Raw genomic sequence first — 19262 nt, forward strand, 5'->3', positions numbered from 1 at the left:
CTCGGTTAGGTTTAGGAAAAGATCGTGGATTAGGTTAAAATAAGTATGTTTGTTACGTAACTTAAGTAGATGCCATTAGTTAAGTACGTAAGTTCTGTAACAAAAGTTTGGTAAAATAAGTCAACGTTGACTTGGTGTCATACGGGACACAAACAGCGGCCTCCTGGGTGAAAGTCCTGTGATTGTTTGACCTCCTCCTTATGGAGACTTTGTCGCTCTTTATATACTAACGTTACGTCACCTGACTTCCTTAGAGGCCTGGCTCACGATTACATGGGTTAAATGTGGATTACAGTGCATTACTTTTAGTAGATATAAGTCCGACCAGTAGATGAGAACAGCCTGTTCTGATTAGTCACTGATGATGACGTCTCTTTCAGTCACTGTGTCCACTTCCTGTCCCCAACCCTCTCCATTACATAGAGCTACAGTGTTTTCTCACCAGTCATGTGTCTCTTTGCTCTCCCTCAGACATTGACGAGTGCTCCTTCGAGAGAACCTGTGACCACACCTGCATCAACTACCCAGGCAGCTTCGAGTGCGTGTGCAAGAAGGGCCACATCCTGTACGGCCTCACTCACTGTGGAGGTGAGAGTCTGATGCTCAGATCCGTCGCACCGCTGCAACAACGAGCTGTTTGACACGGCCGAAGTGTGTGTGTGTGTGACGGAGCAGATCAAATGTGTGTGTGCGTCTGAAAGGGAAATGCGAAGGTGAGGGGTCAGCGAGCGTGTGCAGACGGCTGCTGCTGAAAGCACTCTCACACCTCAGTTCCTCTGAATCACTGTAACGTCTCCCTGAGGTTCAGGTGTGTAGAGCGTTTACAGTGTGAGTCTCTGTGTTGGTTTGTCTGCTCGTCACACACCTGTAGCTCTGTACAGGTCTGACTGTCCTGTTGTTCCACTGACTGACGTCACTGATAGAAAGGTGGAGGGAGCGTGATCACACATCTGTATCAACATAGACATACACTCAGTTGTCAGTTTATTAGGTACACCAGCAATTGTGCATTTTGCAATAAAAGCAACACGTTTGGCACAGACGTAGATATCGGGACAAAATAGGCGATCCATTTTCTAAGTCTGATCTCAACTGTTTTCTCTCCTGAGTTTATGACTTAAGAACAGGTGAAAAAAGGTTTTGCCAGGATCATCTTTCTAAGTTCCGTAATTTTTTTTTAATCAGTGAAAACATGTTTGTTTGTGCCTATAATCCAGAACTTGTTGTCCACCCTAATATGTCTTCTAATGTAGTGTAGTATAATGCTGTCTGTGTGCTTGTGTCTCAGACATCGATGAGTGCAGCATCAGCAACGGGAGCTGCGAGTACGGCTGCATCAACACTCAGGGCGGCTACGAGTGTGTGTGTCCACCCGGACAGAAGCTCCACTGGAACAAGAAGGACTGCATCGGTAAGCACCGACTCTGGGTGTGTGTGTGTGTGTGTGTGTGTGTGTGTGTGTCCAGGTGGTTGTCATGGTGATGTGACTCTGTGTGTTCCCTCAGAGGCGGTGAAGTGTCTGCCCAATGGGAAGCCAGCACCCCGAGCCCAGCTGACGTGCACCAAGAGCGGAGGGGCGGAGATCTGCTCGCTCTCCTGCCCCTCCAACGCCCTCTTCCTCGCAGGTACACACACACACACACACACACACACACACACACACACGCACGCATTTTTATTGAATTATTAAAAAAATGCATATATTAATCAAGGATAACAAATATTTCTGCAGTCCTTCATAGAATAAAAAACAGTCCAGTCATCCTTCCTCCTTATTATCTTTGCTAGAAGCCCAATAAATACTTTTTAAATTAAAATGTTTCTCCCATCTTAGCATATATTTTTCATTAGAGTCAGTTTTTTTTTTCTAAATGGCATACTTTCCCAACTTCAGAACCCTACCTTCCATCTAAATGTTCTAAACAATTAAAATAACTGAAAGTATTATTGTGAAGTACATGTTGCAGTACCTGGAGTTCAAGGTGACATCTTCAATAGAGCTGCGACAGTTAATCGATTAATTGTCAAATATTAAATTAATCGTGACTATTTTGATAGTCGATTAATTGATTAATCGATTTGAGTAATTTCTCAAGAAAAAAAGTAAAAATTCTGATTCCAGCTTCTTAAATGTGAATATTTTCTGGTTTCTTTCTTCCTCTATGACAGCAAACGGAATTATCTTTGAGTTGTGGACAAAAACAAGACATTTGAGGACGTCATCTTGGGCTTATATATATGTATAAATATATAATTAATTATTTAATTTATATATATATATATATATAAATTAAATAAATAAATATATATATATATAAATTGAATAAATAAATAAATAAATGTATATATATATATATATTAATTTATTAATTTATTAATTTATTCTGTGGAATATCTCAGTTTTGGGATGTACTACAGAGAGACTATGAGAGTTGTCTGGTATCATTAATATTTGCATTAGTTGTTTTTTTTACCTTTCTCATTGTATTGTCCCTTTTTCCCTTTTTTTTTGTCAATTCACCTTATTGACCTTGATGTTTAGATCAGGGTTGGGATGCTATAAAGATGGGTCAGGTCAGTGTGTCTGTTGGAAGTGGTCTGGGTGTAAAGGAGGTTACTTAAGATGGGAAACAATGAGATCTATTTCTTTGCGGCATTACTCTTTATCCATGTAACTTTATTTCAATAGAAATATACTATATTATATTATTATATATACTACAGATTGGGCATTAATGTTGGTGAAACTCCTGTAAATGCCTCTAAAATGCCCTTCCCAGTCAGCTGTAGTGTTCCAGCTGTCATGCTGCACACGCTGCTGCCCTCTGGTGGCGACAGTTCGCCGTCGCAGCTCTCCGTACCATCCTCTCCTCTGGATGCCACTGATGCTTGAGGAAGGCACTCTCTCTCTCTCTCTCGCTCTCTCTCTTTATTGCTGTATTCGTTGCCTCCTCCGGGGGTATTGTGGGTATGGGGGGGGCTCTCCACTCAGACTGATGTGTTTTTCTCTCTGCGAGGTCTTCTTGGCTTCTCCCCGTCCAGCACTTTGTCTGGCCCCCCCGTCCTCTCCTCCTGCCATAGTACTTAACACACATCTGTAAATCGATTACGTTCTTTGATCACGCCTTTTTTTTCCATCGCTCCCGTTTGACTTGGCCGCCGCGGCATGAGAATGATGGAGAGCTCTCAGGCATGAAGTGAAATATTTGTTTTTCTGTCTTTCTGGAGAGCGTGTTAAGTTTAAGGGAGAGAGAGAGAGCCATGTGAATTCCTGTGGCTTTAACGCAGCCCGGGCTCTTATTTAATCATCTCACTTTTTATGACCTCTGAAGGCTTCATCCCTCATTTCTCACTCGAAATGTGTGAATCAGGATTCATAGATCTTTCATTCAGAGCTTTAATTTCTCAATAAGGGTCGAAGGTCACATGGCAGCAGAGTGTCCTCTGGGCTGAATACAGGAGGACGGCATTCATTAAATTCTTGTTAATCCTCAGGACTGTGCGTGGCGCCGCCCGCCGCCAAGTGAAACACACATGCTTCCATACCATAACCGCGATCACTCAATCCTTCAGACCAAATAAAAACTCTCAGCCTCCCTAACCGCTCATCATCATGTCTGATTTCTCTTTTCTCACCACCGTAGCCTAATATATATGTGTGTGTGTGTGTGTGTGTGTGTTTCTAACAGACTCGGAGAACAGCTACACGCTGAGCTGCGGCGTTCCCGTCCAGGCTGGTAAAGCTCCTCAGAAGAGGAACGCCACCACTGCCTTACCCACCTGTGCCGGTACACTAGTCTAACTATCACTCAGAATGTTCCTCATAAAATGATGATGTTATAATCTCAAACATATATCTGATTAGACGTTAGGAGGTAATAAACATCTTCACAGTTCTACTAATCTTAAAGGGACTCTTGTTAACAGTGACACCTGTGTGGCCGGTAAGTCAATGCGAACGAGCATTGGTCAAAACAGTGAGGAGACACGCACGACAGTGACGGACATCATGTTGATTAATGTTATGAACCAGCCTGCTAAAACCACGATAACACTTTATGTTTCAGCTGCTTGGCAGTAATGTTAGCTGACCAAACGAAGGTCTCTCCATGAATCAATGCTGATCCTGTAGTGCATTTGGTTTGCAATCAGAGCAGACTGGGCTTTTTCTCTTAAAGAGACAGTCGCTAATGTTACGACCTGGCCTGGCGGAAATCCTGGCGCAACATGAATAATGACAACCAGCAACGACCGACTAGGCTATAGCAAAATAATAAACAAAACAGAGCTCAGCAACCTAAACTTACCCACTTCAAAGAAAGGAAACAAAAGATAAATACTAACCGAACTCCTACGAAAAATACAGGAGAAAAAAGGGTTAAACAAACGGCTGCCTACCCGTACCGAACCGAAAGGAGAGCCCGCTGGGACTGAGGGAACATACACAAAATACAGAAATCAATGTTCATACGACCTCGGGGTCGGAACACCTCCCTCCTTAAAGGTCGAACAGTTCTCCCCCAAATAAATGTTTGATTCCTGAACGGAGCGTTTCAGACAGAAACCCACAATACAAGTATGAACCTGGAAATGAACACGATGTGTCCCTTTTATAAAATGTTATATGACATAATTACTTGAGAGAAGATAAAGAAGTATGACATAATGTAAACACACCTGTGGTTTATGCTAAATCCTGATTACCAGTCTGTGTGCTGTGTGTTAATAAAGACACGCTGGCTCCACCCATCAAGCAGAAGGCCAGGTTCAAGATCAAAGACGCCAAGTGTCACCTGAGGCCCCGCAACAAGGAGAAACACCGAGATACCTCCCGGCAGAACCTGCCAGGTAAACACGTCGTCACACACTACCATCTATAATCTATACTTTAACTGAAAGCTACTTATCTCTACTGCTTAAAGTATAACATGTTGTGATCTTTTACATGATGACTCTCCATCTCCTCCTCCTCTTCCTCATCCTTCTTCACCTCTGTTTTCTTTCCACCTAGTAGGAGGCCAGTTCCCCTGCACCGACGACTGCCAGGTAACTTTCGTTAACCTCAAGTGCGACTCGTCTAAGAAGCGCCGACGAGGACGCAAATCTCCTTCGAAGGAGGTTTCCCACATCACAGCGGAGTTTGAGATGGAGATGAAGGAGGAAGAAGCCTCAGGTGGGATGTTCTTTCTTACCTGTTTTGAGAAAAACCTACCTGTTATTGCAAAAAAATAATAGAGGTTACCAGTGGTGGAAAGTAACTAAGTAGAACCGTAGCTGTCGGCTTCCTCGGCATCTCATGCCTCTGTGACTATCGATTCCTCTCATTGATGCTTTCCAACAGTTACGCTGCACAGTGACGCGTATGCACGCTGTATCATGTTTCAGTTTGGTGGGCATCACAGTCCTGACTGGTTAAATAACAGAGCTACTAACGTTAACGGAGGTGCCATTGAGTTATTATTATGAAGCGTTCATGGTCAGCTCAGTAAAATGACCATTGGGTGAAGATAAATTACAACATTATCATGATGTGTTCAGTCGTAAAATTAAGTTTTTGGCGAGAAACTTGAATAAATCCAGTTGTTTGAAGGAGATGTTTTCACATCAATATAAAATAGATATTAGAGAGGGAATTATGACCTGTTTAACTTCATAACAACTTACCAAGATTTTTTTTTGTAAGTTTGTCTTTTTATTGGAGTTTGTTAAAGACGAACACCCGCTTCTTCCTCAGACACGTGTAACGTGGACTGCGTGCGGGAGAGGATGAAGCAGAAGCTGCAGAGCGCCATGCGGACGCTCAGGAAGTCCATCAACAAGCAGCAGTTCTACATCCAGTTCTCCGGGACGGAGTACGAGGTGGCCCAGAAACCGTCCCGGCTGCCGGACGGAACCGAGGCCTGCAGCACGGGACAAGTCCTCCGAGACGGAAAGTGTGGTGAGTAAGATTTTACTGGATCGGTGTATCATGATGTTGCTTCCTCTGTCAGAATGAGGAAGATCTCTACTATTCTCTTCTATTCTCTTCCTCCTCAGTGAGCTGTGGCATGGGGACGTTCTACAGCGGCGAGCAGGAGCAGTGCGTCCAGTGTCCTTCAGGGACGTATCAGGACACCGGGGGTCAGCTGTCCTGTGAGCCATGTCCCAGCACCGAAGGACAGGGCATCGCCGGTGCCAAGAACGTGTCCCAGTGTGGAGGTAACTCACCATCCCATCATCATACAGTCATGAAACAACAGCTGTCTTAATCATATTAACACTCAGGAGCTGGTCCATTCTCAGCATGCAGCCCGTTAGAGAACCTTAGATATTAACACTCAGGAGCTGGTCCATTCTCAGCATGCAGCCCGTTAGAGAACCTTAGATATTAACACTCAGGAGCCGGTCCATTCTCAGCATGCAGCCCGTTAGAGAACCTTAGATATTAACACTCAGGAGCCGGTCCATTCTCAGCATGCAGCCCGTTAGAGAACCTTAGATATTAACACTCAGGAGCTGGTCCATTCTCAGCATGCAGCCCGTTAGAGAACTTCAGATGGAGACTTTAGTTTCCCTCTTTTATCTTAGCTGGCAGTTGGGATATATATATATAAGTGCAGTAACAGTGCTGCAGGTATACATATGTTGGGTTGGCACCACCTAGTGGTCAGTCATGCAAAGTGAATCTGAGCTACAGCCACAAGACAAACAAATCCTGCACCGAGAAACATAACAGAGGAAGTAAAGACAGGTGATTTTCTGTTGTCCTTCCCTCAGGTCAGTGTCCAGCGGGTCACTTCTCCGCCGACGGGTTCCGACCGTGCCAGGTCTGTCAGCTGGGCTCCTACCAGCCAGAACCGGGCCGAGTCCTCTGCTTCCTCTGCGGAGGAGGTCTCATGACCAAGTACGAAGCATCGACGTCCTTCAGGGACTGTGAGGCCAAAGGTGAGGCTTTGTGTCTGTGTGTGTCAGAAAGTGTGCATCTCAGCAACAAGGTAAAGTGTATGGAAAGCATTGGGACAAAGAGCAAAAGAAACACATTATAAAAGGACATTTAAATACAATTAAAATCAGTGATTAAAGATAAATAGAAGAAGAGAAGATATAAAATACAAGAATAAAAGTTACAGTGCAATGTGTAAGAAACTGATTTAATAAAAGGCAGCGGCAAACAGAAAAGTCTTCAGCCTTGATTTATTACCTCAGTAAACATTGTAAACATGAGTTTATGGTCTCAGTCGCTAGTTTCAAGTCTTCTTCAATACAGCATGATGTTCATTTAGTAAATTATGGTCCCATTTAGTGTCAGATACACAGTTGTATTTAGCTCCACCCTCTGGTCTTACTTCTGGTTCCATAAAAAACCAAGATGACGACGTCCAAAATGCCAAACTTGAGGCTTCAAAATCGTAGTCTACAAACCAACGGGTGACGTCACGGTGACTACGTCCACTTCTTCTATACAGTCTGTGGGATTACCATGATATCTGGTAGCGTCAGCACTGTTAGCATTAAGCTCAAAGCTCTGCTGCCTGTTTAATATTCCAGAGATCGCTCCTCGGCTTTCTCTCGTGTAACTGAAGCTTTTTATCTGCCACTTTAAAGCTGCGTATGTGAATACTGGATATTTGCAGCGACACAAGCCATTCGTCAGCACTTTCCATTGTTAACGTCGTCATAACGTAGATGTGTGCACGAGATAGCAGTTTGCTCACGTACATGATAAAGTCATCTATACGGGGTTTAGTGCTTTGTTTATGTGCCTGCTTTGTAATGTAGACGTGAATAGTATCACAGCTGTGTGATGGATCTTGTAGATGGCCTGCTGTTCATCCTCATTCACTGTATACTGTGTGTGTGTGTGTGTGTGTGTTCCTCCTCAGTGCACTGTGCTCCTGGACATTACTACAACTCCAGCACCCACCGCTGCATCCGCTGCCCAGCAGGAACCTACCAGTCGGAGTTTGGGCAGAACTACTGCATCACCTGCCCGGGGAACACCACCACCGACTTTGACGGAGCCACCAACGTCTCCCACTGCAAAAGTAACGCCGCTTGATTGGTGTTCAAGTGTTTAACTGATCCAGAGTGATCGATAATGAGAGCCAGAGGAGAATAGGCCTCAAGTCCAGTACACGTTGCATAACAGTGTTTCTGTGATTTTGCCCTCAGACCAGCTGTGTGGAGGTGAGCTGGGAGAATACACGGGCTACATCGAGTCTCCCAACTACCCCGGAGACTACCCGTCCAACGTGGACTGCGTCTGGACCATCAACCCGCCGCACAAGAGGCGGATTCTCATCGTGGTGCCAGAGATCTTCCTCCCCATCGAGGACGAGTGTGGAGACGTGCTCGTCATGAGGAAGAGCGGTAAAGACAAAATAATAATAATTCAGATCATTTCTACCAGAACGGAACTGATGGGACGGGTTTATGGTCTGACGTGGTGAAGTACCATTCTGACCCGTTTGTACCTTTCCTCCAGCCCTTCCCACCTCAATCACCACCTACGAGACGTGTCAGACCTACGAGCGGCCCATCGCCTTCACCTCTCGCTCTCGCAAGCTCTGGATTCAGTTTAAGTCCAACGAGGGCAACAGCGCTAAAGGCTTCCAGGTTCCGTACGTCACCTACGATGGTGAGTCAGCCGAGTTAGATCTAATCTCACAGACGGACTGATTGTTATACTACCTTCACTCTGTATCCTCCGTCACTAAACCCTGTTCTGTTCCAGAGGACTACCAGCAGCTGATAGAGGACATAGTGCGAGACGGCCGGCTCTACGCCTCCGAGAACCACCAGGAGATACTGAAGGTATGGACGGATCCAGTAACATTACCAGACCTCACCTCATGTGATCGGTTCTGGTGGGATGACGCTCTCTTTGTCCTCCCCCCCGCAGGACAAGAAGCTGATAAAGGCCCTGTTTGACGTGCTGGCTCATCCCCAGAACTACTTCAGGTACACAGCGCAGGAGTCCAAAGAGATGTTCCCTCGCTCCTTCATCAAGCTGCTGCGCTCCAAAGTCACCAGGTTCCTAAGGCCGTACAAATAGACGGGGGGGGGGCCTCTCCACTGTCCTGTCCTTAAAGACCCCACCCCCCCTCCGTCATCCTGCGTCATTCCAAATCAACTAAATGTAACCCCCCCTCCCCTCCCTTACCTCGTCTTCTTCTCTCCTGCTTTGGTCAATACTTTGATGTAAACGTTCTGCGACTAAACATCTCCATTTCCTGTTGGTCACATGATGCCTTTCCTCATCTTTGACCCTTTAATTAGTAACATTAACTGACCCCCCTCTCCCCTCCAGTTAGCTTTGAGTCCCTGGTCAAGACCTTTGAATCCGCCCGCTCCACCGAGTTCATCTGACGGTTTCTCGGTTAAAAAGCAATCGAGCCGATGAGCGCCGAAAAAGGGAACAACGGCGTTGTCAAACCGTTGTCAAGATGATGATGGAAACGGAGTGTAACGTTGACAGTTCTGTCAAATATCAGGCTCTTTGTGTAAGGTTTGACCGATACGGGTTTATGCAGGCCAGTATTCATATGTTTATAACGTCGCTGAAAATGATAGCTAAGCTAAGCTACCGGTTGCTGGCTGTAGTTTCATATATAATGGACGGTTATTAATCTTATCATCTAACTCTTGGCAAGAAAGCCAATTTCCCAAAATGTAGGACTATTCCTTTAAAAAATAGTGTGTTAGCAATCTGTAAAGTCATAAATGACTATTATTAAGCATTCCTGAAGTACATATTATCGTAAGGTATTTAGTAAACGGCCAGTATCAGCAAACCAATGTATCGGTCAAACCCTATTTCTGTACACCTATAAACTATTTCCTCCTCTCTCCCGACCCTCCCCACATTCCTTCACTTCCTTCGTTAAAACCCTTTCTCCTTCCTTCCTTCCTCCTCGTTTTATTTTGCTCTGCTTTGTTTCCTGTGTTGTTGTTGTTGTTGTTTTTGTAATATTTATACTGAACATGTCAGAACTTGCAGAAGCATCACATCGCAGATGTACGACGCACATACAGATGTGTGAGACGTGTATGTTTATGTGGACATACACGGGTGTACGTTGCGTGATGTGTTGAGACGTTTTGGCCCCCACACAGTGTACATGGATGTATTCTGAATTGGATTTCGTTTTTGGCCCCGACGTGCACGAGACAGAAAACAACTGGTGCACTTAAACAAATATATTTTAACATGGAAAAATGATTTGAAAGAAGAAATGTTAAAGTGGGGAAACCAGGTACCGGTAAAGATTAAACGGGGTGAATCAGAAAGTCTATATTGTAATTTTTTTTAAATAATAATAAAAAAAAAAGATATATAACAAGATGAGATAAACTACCTGCAAGTAACAGAGTGTTACTTTAGAGAGAAATGTATGTGATGTAACTAATATTTGGAACTTTAATTGCACTTGAATTTTATATTTTAAACTGTAGGGAAAAAAAAGATCTAAGTTACGTATTTGTTACCTTTTTTTTTTTGTGTTGTTTTGAAATGTGCCACATGTGGCGGTGGCGATGAGCGAGGAAACGCAGCAGCGTTTTCTGTTATCGACCGCACTCTGTAGCTCGCAGTGACCCCTAAAATCTCTCAGTTACAGAAGCTTCACACACTTAACACACACACAGCGAGAAAAAAACATATATAGGCTGAAGCTTCAGCATCTCGTACGTTAAACTAATCCGCAAAATCAGCCCAGTCGCACAGTGGTTCGTAAAATAGTCGCAAAATGTAATGTATTGATTCGTGGACGTAGACGTAAATTTAAAAAACATGTTCGTGATGGTCAGCACGAAATCAATTCGTATGTAATCCACGGAATTGTGAACCGGGAAGTATAAAGTGCGGCGTCAAAAAACACCGGACTTTTGCCCTAGAGACCGGTGTTAATGTCAAAGTTGATTTATATGTCACGTAACTTCCGTAGTTAAGTTACGACACTTCCGGAGTTATTTTAATCCAAACTGCGATCTTTTCCTAAACCTAACCTAAGCTAACTAAATAGTTTTTGTCACGTAACTTCCGTACTTAAGTTGCAGCACTTCTGGAGTTATTTTATCCCAGCTGCGATCTTTTCCTAAACCTAACTAAGTTGTTTTTGTCACGTAACTTCCATATTTAAGTTACGCCACTTCCGGTGTTATTTTAACCCATACCGCAATCTTTTCCTAAACCTAGCTAAGTAGTTTTTTTTACGTAACTTCCGTACTTAAGTTACGCCACTTCCGGAGTTATTTTAACCCAAGCCGCGATCTTTTCCTAAACCTAGCTAAGTAGTTTTTGTAACGTAACTTCCGTACTTAAGTTACGACACTTCCGGAGTTACTTTAACCCAAACTGCGACGTTTTCCTAAACCTAACTAAGTACTTCTGTTCCCGTAACTTCTGTACTTAAGTTACAACACTTCCGGTGTTATTTTAATCAAACCTGCGATCTTTTCCTAAACCTAAGTAGTTTGTTGCCTAACCCTAACCAAGTTGATCTATTCCTAAACCTAACTAAGAAATTTTATTTTGAAAAGACTGGAGCAGAAATCGACACATGCGTCACGTGTTGCTGGACATTCGTAGGAAAACGCACAAAACATACGTTGTTGAAAGTCGTGCTGAGCGTCACGAACAAAAAATGGAATCGTGTTTATGTAGACGAATCAAATAGATTAAATTTGGAGACTATTTAACAAGCTGCCGTGACGAGACTGAGTTAACTCACCACCTCTACAGTTTGTCTGTGTTTTCACTGGCCAGTTCTGCTTCATGTCCTATAGCTGCCAGAGAGAAGAAGCATCATCATAAAAGCTTCTTGTATGATGGCACTACTTACATACCGTACTACATACAGTATACGCCTAAAATAAAACTACGTAACAATATCTGCATCCACTCAGATGCATCTCTTTCCATTACATAGGGAGTATAGTGTGTATACTATGCTGTTCTTTTATAACCCAACTAAATGTTTCTGTGTCATTCCCGATGGTACTAATATGTCTATAAAACCCTTATACCGTGTATTTGAAGATGGGCTCTGTTATCTGCACAATGCGACTGGAGTTGGAGAACATGTGATGTGTGACTGGAGGTGAATGTAGCGGCAGCGGGAACAAGAGGCATCTCCTATCTGTGTGTCCGTAGCAGCTGCAGCTCGTCGACTGTAAGCTGGTGAACTTTATCTGTGTTCATAAAGAAGCCCCTCATATCTGATCCCTTATTGGTGTTAAAGCTCCTCTAGAAACTAAACGCCTGTTAACATGAAGAGAGAAGGTTCTCCGTCTTTGTGCTGAGCACGAGGAACACGAGGGAGCATCGGTGCTCGGCTCAGTGATTATTAGATTAAAGGACCAAACTGGAGGTTTTGAGTGTTTTAGCCCGTTAACTACATATTGTGTATACTGCTCAGTATTCTTCTAAAGCGTAGGATCTCAGGTTTCCTACTTTCCAGATGGCCATTGGTCTTTGCACTCACATTATCCCGTTCATGACATCCACATTGAATTATTGAGGCTGTTTGAACATATACCTAAATACAAATATACCTACATAAATAAATTCGGATTTCACTCGCAACACCAGACCTCCAGCATCACACACAACGCTTCTGTCGCCATGATTCACAGTTGCTTCAACCGCCTCCCCGATGATGTCTGAACTCGCGCATGATCGGAGAATACGACGTGCCGTGATCGGTCGTGGTCATACGTGTAGTCTTGCCAGTCACCCGACCAAGACACTGTAATAATTTATGGCGCTGTGATCGTTAGATCTGACATGGTTCAATCAGTCTGATCCCGGCATTAAGCCGGCCCTGCCTGTTGTGAGGGGGACAGCTCAAAGGTAAAAATCACAAATCAATGCTCTCCACACACTATCGGAACAAAACTGTTAAATTTATCATTACGTGTCGTTATGTGTCAGCTCTCTCACATTTTCAACATCTTTTAGTGCGGGCAAGACTTAACTTTAGATTTTCATCGTGCATTAAAATGAAACCAATAAGACAGGAAGGTAGGAAATCAATCAAAAAACTTGGTCTGCAGTTACGTAAAGTATTTGGAATTAATGGGCTGAAACAAGCAAAACTACAGGTACAGTATGGTCCTGCATGGCACTGAGCTGGTCAGTTTTTTTTATTGCAAAATAAGATATCAAATGGAGAGAACCAATAAAAAATCTTTTTAAAATTTTACAGGCATTGGCTGATAATCACCCCCTTAAAGTAGGTTTAACTGTAAGCCCAAATCGTCGGTGACGTCACTGGATCATCCGATGAATCCCCCCCCCTAAGTAAAAGCATACTGTGGTTAGACGGTATCGTTCCAGTTCACACAGACAAGTCATGGTACGGCCTACTTCCTGTTTGAGGTGGGCGCTGTTCAATATGATATGAAATGCTCTAAAAGTTATAATTGTTTTGTTTTTTTCTTCCTGAGAATGTATTCTATTGTGAATGAGTGTGTGTGAGTGAGAGAATGAGTGTGTGTGTGAGCAGTGAGTTGTTGTGATAGAGAAAGAGACTGTGTGTGTGTGTGTTTGTACTTTAGTCCAGTTTGTAGAGGAATAATTTTAACGTTTGTGTTAGTCGGTCGTTCCCAAAGAGAGAAACTGTAACGCAGTGTTGTGCCATTGTTTGGTCCATGAAACTCCAGTACTGAACAGATTAAATAAAACAGTAGCAGAAAAACACACCGGCTCGTCTCTTCTTTTGTGTGTCCGTGTAGATTCAGACTGGGACTCCGAGAGGAAGCCCCTCGGAGACGCTCCTATCTGCTCATTATATCTCTTATCTCTCCTCAGATGTGGCGCCGCGCTCCGTCACGCACAACCGGTCGGGAAATTTAGCTGACGCCGCTAATATTGCTCTTAATCTTCAAGCGACGCAATCTGTACGGCAGATCTGGATGCTGCATCAGAAACACTCATCATCATCATCATCATCATCATCCACGCTGGGAGGAGGGTTTTTTTTCTCATTCCCATTCTCTGTCTTTGTCTTGGAAGGGAAGAGGAAGTGAGATAACCCCGTTTGAACCGCGCTGTCGGGACATCTACACTCTTCCTGTGCTCGTTCACCTACTTAATTTAAGTGACATTCGCTAGTTTCCAGGCGTTGATGAATCCTGCGGGTTGCCCACGTTGTCTTGTTAAAACAGCAGCAGGAGATCATGACTTCAGTAGAACGCTTGTGAAGCAAATCATGTAACTGTGTCAGTCGTCCGTTCTCTGGTGCTTGCTGTCATTTCCCAAATGTGTTTTTCTTTTGGTGGAGTTACTGAGTGATTGGAGGCTGATTCAGTTCACCTGTTGGCTCTTAAATGATCGTTGAGAGCAGCTTGGTGGTTCCCCTCTCGGCCAATCAGGGTGTGACGACGCCCCCTTTCTGTCGGGCTTAAAGAGAGGAGGGAAACTGCACCCCCAGTGTCTGATTCTGATCCTCCTTCACTAACTGCAACATCTATTATCAGATGAGCCAGAAACTCGGCTCTGTTTTAGGCCCTTTGGAGGTTCCTGTGCTCTTTTGTGTTTTGGGGCTCCTCCCAGAGCATCAACGAGGCTCACCAGTTTCCAATCAGCTCATCAACCTCTCCATAAAAGCTCTTCACTCCACTACGTTGCCAGATCAATCTGTCTCGTTCGATTTGTTGCTTGCTGTTCTCTAGTGTTACCTTATTCACTACTAGGTATTTATGAGGAAGAATCAAGACCTTCCAATAACCTGTACAGTATATCATTTACAAATCAATTCCAATATGCCATGATGACGCATCAGCATCTCTTTGAAACAGGGTAGTTATGACTCTGTCTCCTGTCTCGGTCTTATCTCTACTTTCTTATTAAGCAGTAACACAACAACTTACAATATTTCTAATAAACAGTCTCTGCAGTCTTCTGCATGTGGACGAACCTCGTGTGTGTGACTAGAAGCCTGTCGAGTGTTTTGGCCAATCACAGATTAAAAAATGAAATACACTGAATTGAATTGATTTCTTGGCTGCCCTGCAGGTGTCGCTGTTGAAGCAGTTTAATTATTTATTTATTAAATAATGGATTTTTATCAAAGAGGAGAGAAACATATTTTATAAATGATACTGAGATTTGAGCGATTAAAACTCATGTTGACAATGTTTACTGAGGTAATAAATAGAGAGGCTCATTTTCTCATTGACTTCTATACAATCAGAGGAGTCGCCCCCTGCTGGCTGCTAGAGAGAATGCATGTTTAAGACACTTCATCATTAGCTTCACTTTTAAGAAGCGGAGGAAGCCGACTGTGAAGGAGGAGACAAATTAGTCATGAGTCACTGTAAAGTTTTCCTTTTTAAGACATCCACACCAGAATAACACGAGCTCGTATTAGAGAGTAATCGGTGTATTTACCAGGATGTAAACGGCCTTTAACTCTGACTGACAGCGATGATGGAGTTCACAGCCTGTTATGAATATCACTGTTAAGTCCTCAGCTGCTTTGCTGTTTGCTCATTAATCATATTTGACAGGCAGATCTGATATTTCCTACGTGTTATTTCCAGGACGTCCAATCAGCGGCCGGCATCTGCGAGGCAAACGCAACCGTGCCAGATGTTGAGATTACTCTCTCCCTTCCTTCGCTATCTGGTCGCCTTTCTTCCATCAGTCGCTCCGCTCAAAGTTCAACTGGATGTGTGAAGTGATAAAGACAGAACGTGGGCTGATGGAGTGACACGACATCTGACGGAGCCACAGTTTGGTGTAATTACCAGATAGATCTGGTTCATACAGGTCAGGCTAATATACCATACATGTTACACATCTGCAAAAATACAGCTGATTATGATTCCATTACACATCTGGCAGGATGTGTTCATCATTAGACTGAACAGGATGTTAAATCTACGGGATAATGGATCCACGTCGTCAGAGCTAATACCCCGTTAACCCACGATTACCACAACAAGATATATCTTATAATAAAGTACAAGAACGTGCAAATACGACAGAAAGCATGATAAATAGGCCATATTTATAACTTGTGAGAAGAGTGAATTTGTGCGTTAATGAATGTGCGTTAGTGCGTATGCATTCATACCGTATAAATCTCAAGAAATATTCTTATTTAATTCTTATTTATAACATTCTGGCATTTATGTTTAACACACTCAATAGATCCCACTTTTCAGCACTTTGTATTTACGAATACATTTTTTATTTACTTATAAGCATTTTTTATTTACATAAAAACATTTTTTATTTACATATAAGCATTTTTTTATTTACGTATAATTATGTTTTATTTACGTATAAGCATTTTTTAATTACTTATAAACATTTTTTATTTACGTATAAGCATTTTTTATTTACATATAATAATTTTTTATTTACGTATAAGCAGTTTTTATTTACATATAATAATTTTTTATTTACATATAATAATTTTTTATTTACGTATAAGCAGTTTTTATTTACATATAATAATTTTTATTTACGTATAATAATTTTTTTATTTACCTATAAACATTTTTTTATTTACGTATAAGCATTTTTTATTTACATATAATCTTTTTTTTATTTACCTATAAGCATTTTTTATTTACGTATAATGTAATATTATACTCATGGTAATCATGATTAACTCTGGACAATCATGTGATTAATCGCGATTAATATTAAGTATTTTAATTGATTGACAACCCTAATAAAAGTAATTTAATCAAAGGTCAAATGTTCACTCACATTGTTTTTCATTTGTTTTCCAGAGACTATCTGCTGTTGCAATATAACATCGGCCCAAAGCAACTAGAGCAACTAGAGCAACTAGAACAACTAGGGTAACTAAAGCAACTAGAGCAACTAAAGCATGATTAAATGTTTTCATGATGGCAGCCCCTGTGTTGTGTTAGGTATGACGAGCCACAGTAAATAAACCTGTAAGTTGGTTTGTAGACCAGGTGGTTCCCTTGTGTCAGAATGAATCATTACGTCTCTCAGACTCTTCTGAGGACGTTGAAAGAACACGTGAAAGAATCACGCTGTTATTCAGGTCTGGTAGAAATAAATGTTTCACCTTTTTGTATTCACGTTTCTAAACCTCCCCGTCCCATCAGCTGCTGAGCAGAGGCAGGAATAGAGCTGAGTGATTCTACATTTATCATCTGTGGTCAGCAGATGGCGGACTCACTCCAACCTGAGACTCTCGGTGGTTCTCGTGTTTGAGCTCCAGATTGTGGTCTATTTGTTTAGCTCATTACGGCCTAAATCCCAGTCCAATTACCTGCGGATAAACAGGAGCAGAGGTGGTGATACGCCGTAATGCTGTAATTTCACTGATTATCCCTCACACGGACAGTAATGTGCTGCAAATGCAAAAAAGGTTTAACAGGATTTACTAATAAAATACAGTTTAGTTTTGATCTGTTTCATTAAAATTAGTAAAATTACTATCTACTCCACTACAATTCAGAGGGAAATATTATACGTTTATGCCCCTACATTTGCTCAACATGTGAAGTTACATTTCAGATCCAGATCTTATATTAAAAAACACAAAATGATGTTTTTGTTTGTGTCTAGTCGATGCCTCTTATCACATGTTTCAGATGTCTACCAGTTCCACCAGTGAACCACTCTGGATGTTATCAGCCCATTAAATGTCTGTTATCAGTCGTCATCGGGAGCATAGAGTTGAAGTGATATGGCCCTACTCTACCTCCTAGTTTGTTCTCAGTATGCCGTTATCATTTATCGGTAAGCTTTCACCCCGGTGAAACCAGAAGTCAACGCTGACTTATTTTAAGTTAAGTACGCAAGTTAACATAAAGGTGCAGTGTGTCGGATTTAGTGGCGGCATCTAGTGGTCTGGTTGCAGATTGCAACCAGTAACCTTCTTCTAACTCCTCCCTTTTCAAGACTGCAGTAAAGTGAGCCGCCATTCACCTCTCTCAGAGGCCATCCATACCATTATAACTCTACTTTAGGAGCAACTTAAGTCAGACGACGGTAGACGGTACCACGGTTTTGCACTTATGTGTGTCGGAGAACTGTGTAACGTAAAAACGCCAGTGTTTGGTATGTCCATTCTTGGCTACCGTAGAACATGAAAACATAGTTATGGATATTATATTGGAGGGGCCAGACCCCCTATAGGTCGGGATGGGAAACACTGAGTAGATTAACTAGCTCCACCTCAAGCAGCTCTCAACAGTAAAATGCTGCTGACACATCGATGCGTCAGTATTAACAGTCGAGAGGAGCTGGAGATGATCTCAGCTGACATTGAGGTGAAGACGGGGTTCATTCTGGACAGTTCACCGGACTATCACATAGAGACAGACTATTCTACGTCCTCTATGATACTCAACTGAACACTTTGGACTGTTGACTGTTTGAATATCCCAACTTGGGCTTGTGATGATCATTTCCAAATGAGTACTCTACTTAAAGGTGCGGTGTGTAGGATCTGGCGGCGTCAATTTAACGTCTCTGTCGACCGTCAGAAAGACGTCCACTGAGGGGACGGAATGAAAGTTTTTGCGACGTCTTTTTTTAAGCGTATTTTTTAACGTTCAACTATTGATGTCGACCTGAGTTGCACGTCCACCAGACGTCCAAAAGTGGGTCTGGACTGTTGGACGTTATACATACAGACACGATCTGAACGTCTTCCTGACGTGACGTTTGCTGGGATATTATATTCTACTTCTGCCAATACATTGATTGTTACACAGGAGTACGGTCTTGACCTGTTCTATATGAAAAGTGTCTTGCGGTACTTGATGATAATTCTGCTCCACTACATATATTTGTACTACTTACATCGAAGATCAAGGAACATGATGTGTTTATTGAATATGATACAGCGTCTTAGATTAAACAAACCAACAGCTAATACTGCTGTACTTCTACCTCACTAACAGTTTGCATGCAGGAATATTATTTAGATCTGAATACTTCTTCCACCACAAAATAAATAATATTCTCCAGACCTTTAAAGGGACTGCCTGTAACTATTTACACGTATAAATCTACCCGGTCGGGATCCCATGAGCGCTCGCATGTGGCCGGAGTCTCTGCGCTGCCTGCTTGCCTTCACTCACACACACCGCGTTTACACACCGCACCTCTCACGTGCATGCATGCACACTCCACACTGCAGAAGAGTTAGTTTAGCTCTGAGAATATCTAGTGAATGTTCAGTGGACGTTTGTGCAGAAATAACTGCTGCAGCTCCTCCAGACCAACAGAGGTTTCCCGTGTCTTGTGAAGTGACGGGGCTCCGCAGAGAGAAACGTTA

General features: G+C 42.7%; 1 protein-coding gene across 8 annotated transcripts in view; it reads left to right on the forward strand.

The window, feature by feature from the left end:
• scube1 (signal peptide, CUB domain, EGF-like 1) overlaps positions 1 to 17490 on the forward strand; it is a 106168-nt gene extending 88678 nt beyond the window's left edge. For 2 of the 8 annotated variants that reach the window (XR_005205447.1, XR_005205448.1), the window contains 16 exons: positions 472 to 588; positions 1289 to 1411; positions 1506 to 1625; positions 3690 to 3788; positions 4732 to 4848; positions 5012 to 5173; positions 5735 to 5938; positions 6037 to 6198; positions 6757 to 6924; positions 7863 to 8024; positions 8152 to 8349; positions 8465 to 8617; positions 8714 to 8793; positions 8882 to 8940; positions 15526 to 15754; positions 16729 to 17489. Coding sequence is in view for 4 of the 8 variants with exons in the window: in XM_037760067.1 (XP_037615995.1) it covers positions 472 to 588; positions 1289 to 1411; positions 1506 to 1625; positions 3690 to 3788; positions 4732 to 4848; positions 5012 to 5173; positions 5735 to 5938; positions 6037 to 6198; positions 6757 to 6924; positions 7863 to 8024; positions 8152 to 8349; positions 8465 to 8617; positions 8714 to 8793; positions 8882 to 8940; positions 15526 to 15661 (2060 nt within the window). In the remaining 4 variants the exon portion in view is untranslated. Of the gene's footprint in view, positions 1 to 471; positions 589 to 1288; positions 1412 to 1505; positions 1626 to 3689; positions 3789 to 4731; positions 4849 to 5011; positions 5174 to 5734; positions 5939 to 6036; positions 6199 to 6756; positions 6925 to 7862; positions 8025 to 8151; positions 8350 to 8464; positions 8618 to 8713; positions 8794 to 8881; positions 10436 to 15525; positions 16177 to 16728 lie in introns of those variants that run through there. The other 6 variants (XM_037760069.1, XM_037760070.1, XR_005205445.1 and 3 more) reach the window with 5 other exon arrangements.
• Positions 17491 to 19262: the final 1772 nt, after the last annotated feature.

Source organism: Sebastes umbrosus, chromosome 23, assembly GCF_015220745.1.
Source record: "Sebastes umbrosus isolate fSebUmb1 chromosome 23, fSebUmb1.pri, whole genome shotgun sequence".
In the NCBI taxonomy this organism is placed as follows: Eukaryota; Metazoa; Chordata; class Actinopteri; order Perciformes; family Sebastidae; genus Sebastes; species Sebastes umbrosus.